This window comes from Carcharodon carcharias, chromosome 6 (assembly GCF_017639515.1).
Source record: "Carcharodon carcharias isolate sCarCar2 chromosome 6, sCarCar2.pri, whole genome shotgun sequence".
Taxonomy (NCBI): domain Eukaryota; kingdom Metazoa; phylum Chordata; class Chondrichthyes; order Lamniformes; family Lamnidae; genus Carcharodon; species Carcharodon carcharias.
The window spans coordinates 19,036,101-19,048,427 of record NC_054472.1 but is presented as its reverse complement, the minus strand read 5'-3'; the positions used below and the strand labels follow the sequence as shown (position 1 = coordinate 19,048,427).

At 43.7% G+C, this 12,327-nt stretch overlaps 1 protein-coding gene across 1 annotated transcript; it reads left to right on the top strand.

Annotated features, from left to right (window-relative positions):
* The first annotated feature begins 586 nt into the window (after positions 1–586).
* lratd2a (LRAT domain containing 2a) lies at positions 587–2,146 on the top strand. The gene has a single exon (XM_041189091.1). It carries the CDS (start codon positions 587–589, stop codon positions 1,484–1,486), a length of 900 nt encoding a protein of 299 aa, XP_041045025.1. The 3' UTR covers positions 1,487–2,146.
* The last annotated feature ends 10,181 nt before the right edge of the window (positions 2,147–12,327 follow it).

Genomic DNA, 12,327 nt, shown 5'->3' with positions numbered 1-12,327 from the left:
CTTGTGAGCAGTGTTGGAGCGTCGGGCAACACCTGAGAGGCGCTGAAAGAGGAGGAGAGAGGCGGGGGGGGGGGGGGTGTCAGAAAGCTGGAGTATTCAAATCCCAATTCGTAAAACACCAGGAAGAAGAGGTCCAGAGCTGGAGAGTCCACTCAAATTCCGATTCTTCAAGCGGGAGGAAGGAATTAACAGTCCGGAGCCGGAGAGGGAAAGAGGAGAATTAAAATTCCGATTCTTCAAGAGGAAGGGGGAGGGAGGATTTACAGTCCAGAGCCGGAGAGGGAAACCATTTCCTCGTTGAGCCGCTCCAACTTTGCCGCTTTGACCTCCCCTCCTGACCTGATGGAGTCTGGGGTGGAAGAGCCTTTCGTTTGGAGGATTTGAGTTTGTTATTCTGCGTGGCGCCTTTGCAGGTGGAAATACTTCTCGCTGGTTACATGCTGCTGGCTGACTGGGGTTTCTCTCTCCATTAACTGTTTCACTCACTCGCAGACAGACAGACGGACAGACAGACGGACAGACGGAACTGGGGGGGCTGGGTGAGCGGGGTGGTAGGGGGGGAGGGGGGGTGGGGGGTGGGGAGGAAATGGGGAACCAGATGGAGAGACTGACACATCTGAACTACGCGGAGGTCCCCACGGCTGATCCGGCCGGCGCCGAGCGGGAAGAGCCGGGACCCCGCATCGGGGTCTCCTACATCTTCTCGGTGGACGACGACGAGCTGGAGGAGGCGGCGGCGGCGGTGGTGGCCGGTGAGCCGGGCGGCACGGTTGGGGGTGGGGGTGGGGGTGGTGGTGGTGGTGGCGGGGGGGGCCGGCCGGCCGAGGCCGGGGGCGCGTACGACCCGCTGAACGAGGTGGAGTGCTCGGTCTACTACAGGGACGAGTGCATCTACGAGAAGAGACGGGGCAAGGGCGGCCAGCGGGGCGACGAGCTCGGCACCCAGCCCCCCGAAACCCTGCTGAACAGGTGCAAGCCGGGGGACCTGGTGGAGTTCGTGGCCAAGAGTCAGTACCCGCACTGGGCGGTCTACGTGGGGGACTTCCAGGTGGTGCATCTGCACAAGGCGGAGATCAGGAACGACTTCCTGACCGACGCCAGCCAGGGCCGGAGGGGCCGGCTGGTCAACCAGCTGTACAAGTTCAAGCCCCTGCCCCCGGACCGGGTGGTGCAGAGCGCCCTGCAGCAGGTGGGGCTGAAGGAAGGCCAGCTGAGCTGGAGGAGCTCCGAGTGCTTCGCCGCCTGGTGCCGGTGCGGCCGCAGGGAGTTCAAGATCGGCGGCGAGCTCCGCATCGGCAAGCAGCCGTACCGGCTGAAAATCCACCTGCCCGACCGGAGGAGCCACACGCTGGAGTTCCAGAGCCTGGAGGACCTCGTCATGGAGAAGCGCCGCAACGACCAGATCGGCAGAGTGGCGGTGATCCAGGAGTTAACAGCACATCTGCAGGTGGAGGACCAGCAGAGGACTGAGCATAACACGCACTGAGCAGGTTAAAAATCCACCCCCCACACCCCCCGCCACAACCCCCCCAACCCTGGGACTGAGCAGAACACACACTGAGCAGGTTAAAAATCCCTCAACCTGGGATTCAGCAGAACACACACTGAGCAGGTTAAAAATCCCTCAACCTGGGATTCAGCAGAACACACACTGAGCAGGTTAAAAATCCTTCAACCTGGGACTGAGCATAACACACACTGAGCAGGTTAAAACCCCCCAACCTGGGACTGAGCAGAACACACACTGAGCAGGTTAAAATCCCTCAACCTGGACTGAGCATAACACACGCTGAGCAGGTTAAAATCCTCCCAACCTGGGACTGAGCATAACACACACTGAGCAGGTTAAAAATCCTCAACCTGGGACTGAGCAGAACACACACTGAGCAGGTTAAAATCCTCCCAACCTGGGACTGAGCATAACACACACTGAGCAGGTTAAAAATCCCTCAACCTGGACTGAGCATAACACACACTGAGCAGGTTAAAAATCCTCAACCTGGGACTGAGCAGAACACACACTGAGCAGGTTAAAATCCTCCCAACCTGGGACTGAGCATAACACACACTGAGCAGGTTAAAAATCCCTCAACCTGGGACTGAGCACAACACACACTGAGCAGGTTAAAATCCCTCAACCTGGGACTGAGCACAACACACACTGAGCAGGTTAAAAATCCCCCAACCTGGGATTCAGCAGAACACACACTGAGCAGGTTAAAATAGTAACCCGAGACTGAGCAGGTTAAAAATCCTCAACCTGGGACTGAGCAGAGCACACACTGAGCAGGTTAAAATCCCTCAACCTGGGACTGAGCAGAGCACACACTGAGCAGGTTAAAATCCCTCAACCTGGGACTGAGCAGAACACACACTGAGCAGATTAAAATCCCTCAACCTGGGACTGAGCAGAACACACACTGAGCAGGTTAAAATCCCCCAACCTGGAACTGAGCATAACACACACTGAGCAGGTTAAAATCCTTCAACCTGGAACTGAGCATAACACACACTGAGCAGGTTAAAATCCCTCAACCTGGGACTGAGCATAACACACACTGAGCAGGTTAAAGCCCCCCAACCTGGAACTGAACATAACACACACTGAGCAGGTTAAAATCCCTCAACCTGGGACTGAGCATAACACACACTGAGCAGGTTAAAACCCCCCAACCTGGGACTGAGCAGAACACACACTGAGCAGGTTAAAGCCCCCCAACCTGGGACTGAGCATAGCAAACACTGAGCGGGTTAAAATCCCCCAACAAGGGACACACTCTGAATCTGGCTCTGCTGAATGCTGCTGCTAGTTTCTTTTCCATTCTGCTCTTCTCATGCCAACATGAAAGGAAAGGATGTCAAATTGGGCGGATTGCACAGGAGTAAAAATTGTAATAATCATCACATTAGTTTTCCTGCAAATACCTCCAGGTTAATACAACTGTCAATTTATTGTAATACAGGAGTGCTGGTGCTCTTCGCAAACCGGTAACTTTTCATACTTGACTACTAACCTGTGGCTCCTCTTGTTACCCTCCTCCCTAGTGCCCGGGGTACATCAAATCCCTACTTTAACTGAGAATCAAACGACTTCTCTTCTAAAGGGAAGATTGCTGGGTTGTAATAGTTCCTTCAAAATGAAGGGCGAAGTTTAATAATAGAAGGGGTTAGGCTCAACTGAAAATCACAGAAAGCCAGGTAAACACTGCAGTGGCGATGGACAGTGCACGCTGAGTCTTAGTGATTCAGTCAGGAGAACTCTGAAGTGTATCATTCGCCAAATATACCCTCCACTCACGTTTAATTAAAACGTAAAAGAGATACTTCATAAGGTTAGCTGGAGCAAGTAGCAACTGGTGATTTTATTGTAAGTTTACTTTGAAACCTGTACTGATTTTTGTTGGTTTCCAGTGACACATTGAAGCAGAGTTTGAGAATATCCATACTCCTTGCACATCTTTATTGAGATTGAATTAAATATTTTTATAACAATATTTTTGAATTTATTGTGCATTTAGTTATGCACTACGGTTGATTTTTTTGCCTGCCTTAATGTTGATGTGCGTAACATATCAAAGTTTTGCAAGGTTCTAAAGATCAGCACAATGCACAGATGATGTATTGCTAGTGTCTTAATAAGCACTTGTGTTAATTGAATAACTATGTAATAAAATGTTGGATTATATGATTTTCGATGTGAGAATCATTATACAGTATTCATGTAGAGACACCGAGTGGTGAGGAAAGTCTCCCAACCCCCCTTTTTAAAAAAAAGGTTCCAGAGTGCATTTCATTCTGCTATAGTTGTCTATTCTCTCTCTCTGATGATGCAAAAATAAATCCAATATACTTGATAAATAAGAAAGAGCTTGCATTTGTATAGCGCCTTTCACAAGGGAGATTTCAAAGTGTATCACAACCAATGAAATGCTTCTGGAGCGTAGTCATCATTGTAGGAAATGTGGCAGCCAATTTGCGCACAGTAAGCCCGCTAAAACAGCGATGTCCAGATAATCTGTTTTTTTGAATGTTGATTGAGGGATAAAAATTGTCTGGGATAATGGAGGTAACTCCCCTGCGCTTCTTTGAGATAGTGCCTTGGGATTTTTCTTGCATCTGCTTGAGAAGGTGGACTTGGTTTAACATCTTATTTGAAAGACGGCCCACTGGACAGTGTAGCACTTCCTCAGTACTGCACTGGAGTTATCTTAGATTTTTTTTGTGCTCCAGTCCTGGATTGGGATTTGAACCCACAACCTTCTGACTCAGAAGCAAATGAATGTTCTCTTCCCTTAGCACAATACTAAACTTCACCTCCTCAGCCAGTTAGCAATCAGAAGAACAAATCAGTCCTGCAGCAGATCAGTGAACTTATCAAATGATGAGCCAAACCACAGAGAACCAGAAGATCCCATGTTCACACTTTAGTCTATGATAAGTTAGCTGATCTCTGCCAGGGAGGTATTAAGGTGCCCTTGGACTAGGTTCAGCAACATTTTCCAGAATTCATGATTCTGATCACTATCTCTACTGGAATAGAATAGAATCATAGAATGGTTACAATACAAAAGGGCCATTAAGCGAATCATGTCCATGCCGGCTCTCTGAAAGTGCCATTAAACTAGACCCGCTCCCTCACCTTTCCCCTTACCCTGCAGCACATTCCAGATCCTTACCATTCACTGCTTAAAAACCCTTTTCCTCATGTCGCTGTTGGCTCTTTAGCCAATCACTTTAAATCTGTGTCCTCTAGTTCTTGATCCATCTGCCTATCGGAACAGTTTCCCCCTATCTACGCTGTGTAGACCTCTCATGATTTTAAGCACCTCTCATGATTTTAAGCACCTCTATCAAATCTCCTTTCAACCTTCTCTTTAAGGAGCACAACCCCAACTTCTCCAATCTACCTGGGTAACTGAAATGTATGTGTAGCGGCAGAGTAAAGACTTCTGTGATTTATAACTTATCAATCTCCTTTCATTCAGCCTTAGGCTCATTGCTGCACAGAAATTTGACCCATCAAGTCTGCCCTGGCTGGCTGTACCGCTTAGTTCTATTCCCCAGTTCTGTCCTCTTAGCCCTGCATGTTCATTTCACTCAACAGCCTATCCGATTTTCATTTGAAATTATTGAGCATCTACTGCCCTCATAAGCAGCGAGTTCCAGCTCATTTCCACTTATCGCTTAAGAAAACTTTTGTCATCAGATCTCTAGTCCAAGCCTTAAATCTGTATCCCTTCATTCCTGTACCATCAGCTAATGGGAACATTACTTTATCTACCTTATCTAACCCTGGCATAATCCTGTAGAACCTCTATCAAATCTCCCTTCAACGTCCTTTGCTTCAAGGATATATGATGACCTTTTTGATAATGTATCAGAAATCACAGCTATTAGGTTCTACTGCTTCAGGAAGAAAATGAATTCAGGAGGAGAGGAAATATTTTTGATTTTTTTCAAAGAAGCAGTATAGCCAGACATGGTGAGAATTATCTTTTATTTAGAATAGTTCTTGATTTATCTGTGACTTAAATGTAGTCGTGAATTTCCATCATGAGCTATGGATATAGAAGGCATCAGTTGACAAGTGTGAAGGAGTTGATTGTCTCTAAGTAGCATTTATATTAGGTACTGCTTCCTGAAATCATTTTCCAGTAATAACTCTCCACTCCATTGCTGGAGAATCTGTCCTGCTTGAATTGTATGGTAAGTGGTTACTGTGCAGCCACCCGATAAACTTCTAAACAATTGTATATATTCAGAACTTTTGAAACAAAAGAGAGGTTCACAACCTCAGGCAACCCAAACACTTTGTGAAGTGTGGTCACTGTTACAATGTAGGAAACGTGGCAGTCAATTTGCACACAGCAAGCTCCGACAGACAGCAACGTGATAATGACTAGATAATCTGTTTTCGGGAGGTTGGTTGAGGGAGAAATTTTGGCCAGGACACCAGGGCCAACTTCCCTGTTCTTCATTTAGTGCCATGGGATCTTTCATACCCACTGGAGAGGACAAACCGGGCCTCCGTTTAACTTCTGATCTGAAAGACAGCACCTCCAACAATGCAGCACTCCGACAATATTCCACTGATGTATTAGTCTGTATTATGTGCTCAAGTCTCTGGAGTAGGACTTGATCCCATAACCTTTTGACTCAAGGGTGAGAGTGCTACTAACTGAGCCATGATTGCCATCAGCCTACTGTCTGTACACTTTTCTAGTGGCCTGAAAAATCTGAATGGGCCAGTGATCATGGAACCATTTTACTGGACTTGCACAGAGGTAGATAGGGGAATGTTGGCTGCTCAGCCCACCAGCAACTATCCCTTTTTCCTGCTTCATGCAAGCTGCTTTGTGTTTATACTGCCATAGAGCCGGGACTGTAAATGAATGGACAGATCAAAACCATCTACTTCGATGTCCCTCACTGCCTCTGGCACCACAAGCACCAGTTTGTTTATATTCACAGTCTGCCGCTGACTTCACAGATATTGTCAGCTGCAAATTGCAAATATAAATGGGCTATCATGCCGCGGGGAACTCTCTCAGCTGCATTTTTCCTTTGTTGTGGATTTAAAGTTGGACATGATCAGCCATGATTTAAGACCTGCATCTCAAAAGTGGCAGTGGGCACTTCTGATTCTGTCTGGAATAACAGTGTGATTCATAAAACCACTGTGTGGTAAAGGATTCGAGGAAGCCCTCTCTGTCACATCAAAATGAGCACCACTGAGGCAGGAACTACTATGAGGACTACTCAAATTAGCACAGTGAATGCCCAGTGTAGTCACCAGGAGCAGGTAAACCACAACAAAGTGTGTGGGTAGTGGGTCAAAGACATAAATAGTTGACATTTGTGTTGTGAGCCTGCAGTAAGTTCTTAACCTCCAAAAGAATGTAACTAAACATGTTAATTATGGTGCAATGGGTTGGTAAACAAAAAAAGAACAAAGGTGTTCTGAGCACACCTGTCTCTTTCAAAAAGAAATTCTTTTGCATCATGGGGTTGATCCCAGAAGGAGGAAACAATTCGGACCAGTCCTCTTATTTCCGAGTTTTTACTGGTGTTCCATTTTAAGGTATACAAGACCAGCTCGGACCAGCATTCTTTTTTCACAGTTTTGGCTGTTTGTTTTGTTCTGGGATTTCAAGGAGTGCAGTGTATGTTCGTCCGAAGATGGCTGGAACAGATACTAAATAACTGCCAAGAACACAGGTTTTAAGTGTTCAGGAGGTAATGGCTGTTTATTGCATCTACAGTCTGCTCCCTGAAGTTATTCTCCAATTAAACAGGGATTCACACTTTTAAAAACTAAAAAAGGGGGAGGTTGCCTTGTGAAATAATCCTTTGTAACTTTGGGATAGTAGCCTGATCCTGGCAGAAATTGTTTCATCCATTGAAATGCAAGGGACTGGTAAACTTGGCTATATTCCCAAGCTTAAAGGATGAGCGTTTAAAACAATAAAGGGCCTTGCCAGGTTAGGTAGAGAATGGATTTGGCAAGTGAATTTGAACTCACAACAGCAAAATGAAAGTCTTCATGCAATGGGTTGTTAGAATGTGACATGCACTGCCCCAAAAGGCCACAAGTAAAGAATCAATTGAAATGGTTAGAAAGGTGATGGATATGTGAATGGGAAGTAAAGGATGTGGAGAATGGGTAAGGAATTGGGATGAAAAAGATAGAGAGCTGTCATGCCTAGCAATATAGTGCATTTGCCTCAGTTGTAGCTGCTAGTTTCTGTTACTGAGTTCCTATTACCTCTGTCAGCTCCTGTACCTGTTCTTGATTGTGGTGGTATCTATATTATCGTAGTGCTTTTGAATCCTCTTACAGCTCTTCATACAGTCCGGACTTAACATTTTCTAATGCATTAATATGTTCAAATGTATAGAATCGGAAAAAGTCCTTGGGCCAATAAGAGCACTTTTTTTTGTTTTTCACCACCTTTTCACCACACCTACCAATCCCTTCCTTCAAAACAACAACCTTGAACCCCTTAATACCACTCTCTCTAGTAACCTTCCTGGTAACATAATGCATGCCTATTATATGATGTGTGATATAGTTCTGCTGGAAAATTCTTACTTTACTGTATTCCTGATTTTAAAATTATCTTGCCTACTTTTTGAAACGGTGGTTAGTGTGAACCATTTGCCTTGGATCACCTTCGTAAATTGGATTCACAAGTTTGAAAAATTCTATTAGGGTTTTTGCACCAGCTGTGACTCAGTTAGTAGCGCACTCGCCCCTGAATCTTAAGGTTCTGGGCTCAAGTCCCACTCCAGGGCTTGAGCACAAAAATCAAGGCTGACACTCCAGTGCAGTACTGAGAACATGGTGCACTTTTGGAGGCGTCTTCTTTGGATGAGACATTACACCGAGGCCACATTTGCCTGCTAGGATAGCTGTAAAGGATCCTGTGGCTATATTTCGAAAAAGAGCAGGAAAGTTATCCCTGTTATCCGAGCCAACATTTATCCCTCATGCAGAATCACAAAAACACATTATCTTGTCTTTACCACACATTCGTCAGAGTTTGCTCTGCACAAGTTAGCACCTTCATTTCCTGCATTGGAACAATGACCACACTTCAAAAAGTACTTCATTGGCCGTAACATACTTAGAGACATCTGGTAGTCGTTAAATGGCGCTATATAAATGCAAGTCTGTCTGCCCATCACCATTAACCGTCCCTCAAAATATGTTTTCACTGTACAAGGGGATAAATCCATTTTGGGCAGTAGCGAACATTGGATGCTATTACTTTAGTCTCTTGCTATATGCCCCATCCAATATTCAATTCTGTTGATTTCAATGCAGTTCAATATTAGGTAGACTATATAAATGACTGGCCATTGTGATATCATCCATTTTACATTATTTCCCATGACAAATCTCTATTATCATCCTGTTTCATTTCAACTGTGCCCATTTAAAGTAATAATATCTTCCTTATGCCTTTCGGAAATTGGTCCTGCAGGTGATTATTTTTTGTCTCTCAGTGTCAGACCTTCGAATGGATACAAACGCTAACATCGACCATGACATTATGCTGTTTCAGCAGCATTAAGTAAGAACCACATTCAAATATAAATTGAAGAGGCCACAAACGATTAGCAACGAATTTGCAATTAGAGGGTTGAGCAGAGATGTAGTATACTTTAGTGTCAATTTTCTGCGACAGAGTTTCCACTTGCAATAGCCCATGCAGCAAATTCCTTATTTAACTGTGCCCTTTAGAGAAAGACCACAGAGTCAAGGTAAAGCAGCAACAATTGGATGGCAAGACAATATGGTCCATTCATTTCCACTTCCCAATAATACATTTATAACCACCTTTGTAAAGCAATAAACACTTGCCTGTTTGCTTAATTTCTTGACTATAATTATGTGTGACTCAGGGATATTATTGGTACCCAGTTGCATATGTGTTGAATAATATATCAAACGTACACCACTGCAAAATGTACAAGTCCATATGATTTAAAACTAGATATACTAGAGTTACATTTAGGGCTGCAACCTTTTGACTTTTGCTAGGAATGACTGATTTTTGAAACAGATCATTTAATAGGTTAGTGTTAAGCTACATTTAAGTTGAAAAAAAATCTTAGTAAATTAGGTTTGAAGTGGAATACATTTCGATGCAGTTGCAGCATACAGACACAAATGTTCAAACTGCATATAGCAATAAGATGAATTAGTAAAGAGGGCAGAGATTGGAGGGAATATAAATGAAACAATTATTCCAACCTCATTATACTATTAACACAGGCACTGCAACCTCACTTGAATTAACATTCATACTCCAAGCTATTACAGGATGTTTACTGAAGGACAGTTTAAACTTTGATTTAAAGATATATTTTATATATGTATATTTTGAATTAACCATGACCATTTAAATATATCCAAGGGATCCGTGGCACAGTGATTATATAATTGGAGTAATCCAGAGATCTGGATGAATGAGTTGGAGAAGTGAGTTCCAATTCTACCACATGCGAAGAATTTAAATTTGGTTCAGTAAATAAAATCTAGAATTAAAAAGCTAATGGTCACGGCGACATTACTGGACTGTCAAAAACCCATCTGGTTCACAATGTCCTTTATGGAAGGAAATCTGCCATCCTTAGCTGGTCTGGCTTATATGTGAATCCAGATGCACAACAATGTGGTTGACTCTTAACTGCCCCCCTGAAATGACACAGGAAGACATTCAGTTCGATTCAAGAAGCTGGCTCACCACTAGCAGCTCAAGGGCAATAAGGATGGACAATAAATACTGGCTGCTCCAGTGATATTTACATCCTGCAAGTGCATAAAAAAAAATTATGTTTTATTTAAAATTCTGTCAAATAAACTAAGCACACATAACCCAATTACATCATTGATAGATTAATGTTATTTGTTAAGCATTCCTGATCATGTACTGTTGCGATGAGGTGAATGAAAATAGAATATTAATTTTCCTTTTACATTGTGGCACACTCAAGCTTGTTCTTTCTCCAAACTACTACTTAGCAGCCTGTACGCAAGTGGAATGAGAGGTGGTTTACTTTTCTTCCACAAACTCAAATATCCCAGGATGAAGAAAAGATTTCTAACAATGAGAATTACTTGTATACTTCTGCCTATTGTGCCAGCAAGTGCCTTCATTAACATTTTATTCTCAAAGGCGTCAACCTCTCTTTTTTAAAAAAAGTTTGGGGTCAAAGTTCACATTCTTCCGGGAGCTGACTGGCACTCTGGCTGTGTTTGCAAATCCCAGATGGCAGCATTCTGAGCATGTGCAGTGCAGTGTGTCTCCCAACATACATCAGTATGAGTCGATGAAATGATTCTCAGGCCAACGGTGGTGTTCAGTAAGGCGATTGTTTTTAGCAAATGATTTTTTTTTTAAAAAGCTGGAGGGTAGTTTTCAAAACCATTTTAGAGGTAAAGTTTCGCACAGAAAATAACCTATAATTATTTTTGCATCAGAGGTTTAACGTAAGAGAAAAAGACTGGCTCGGGGTTGCAGGAGAATGAACCATGCTTTAGTTTGATCTTATTCAAAAACAATTATTGTTTACATAAAGCTTTTTATTTTGTATAGCTGCTGTTGGTAAAGAAATAACTTGTATTTATGCCTTTGAAGTCCTCATGAATTCACAACAAGAACTGCTTTAGAAATTGTTGGGGGCTTAAACCTTGAGAAAATTCAGACCCCCTTCCCCATCCAGCCCCATTCGTATGCCCTTTTTTTTTACAACCCATTTATTGCCAGCATTATATTTCTCAATCACATCCCACCCCAAGGACTATTAAAGTGCCTAAAGGTTAAATCTCCACTTTGTGAGAAGCCGCAGAGACTTCTAGAACTATTTCCAGCAGGGTGTCATTAAACCCACTCCCCACGTTGCTCAAACTCCAGTCTCTATCTGCCATGCATTGCAGTGACTGCAGCTGGCGTGCAACACTATTCCTGGTAGGTGGGGGTCCTGTATTTAGTTGGGGTACCTGGGCACATGTTCCTTAGGCCCATGTGTTAAGGCAGCCCCTTCTACAACCGGTGACTAACATCTGAGGTATAATTGCTGTTGTTTTGGAGGCAAACAGAACAGTCAATTTGTACTCAGTAAGCTCCCACTAGCAACAAATAGATTAAGTGCCCATTTAATCTATATTATGGTGGTAGTAGTTGAATGTTAGCAAGGGCAGCAGCAGAACTGCCTGTTCTCTGAAAAGGGGAATGGAACCTTTTACATTCCCATCAACAGGTAGATATTTGTTGTCTAGAGTAACTGTAGTAATTATGGTTTCATTTAGTGTGCAATGCACCTTTAAGAATAATACGTGTTAAGGCAAGATCACACAATCTGTAGTAACCAACAGGAGAGTAGCGCGGGCTACCTCAGCACACAGTGTAGAGAAAGAGTTGGAGTTGCTGCTGAGTATATGGTAAATAAATTTAATGTTTCCACCCAAGAGATGTCTGCAGACCAACTCTATTATTAAGAGCACAACTCAGCTACCCTGCAACAGTAACACTTGGAACAATGCACCCGTGAAGTGTCAGCCTAGGTTGTGTGATTAAGTCCTGGATTGGGGATTGAATTACACTCCTGTGACTCAAGACAGTGCTACCACTGAGTGAAGAGCCTCTGAGGTTGACAGTTTATTTCCATGGAATGAATCAAGAAGCATTAGCTTTCACAGTTCCTGCACAGATCTTTTAGCAGCATCCTACCACTGGAAGACTGCAACCCCTTTGTGCTCAAATTTTGCTTCAACCATGCATTTAATGCCAAAATATATATTTTTTAAAAAACGTTTTT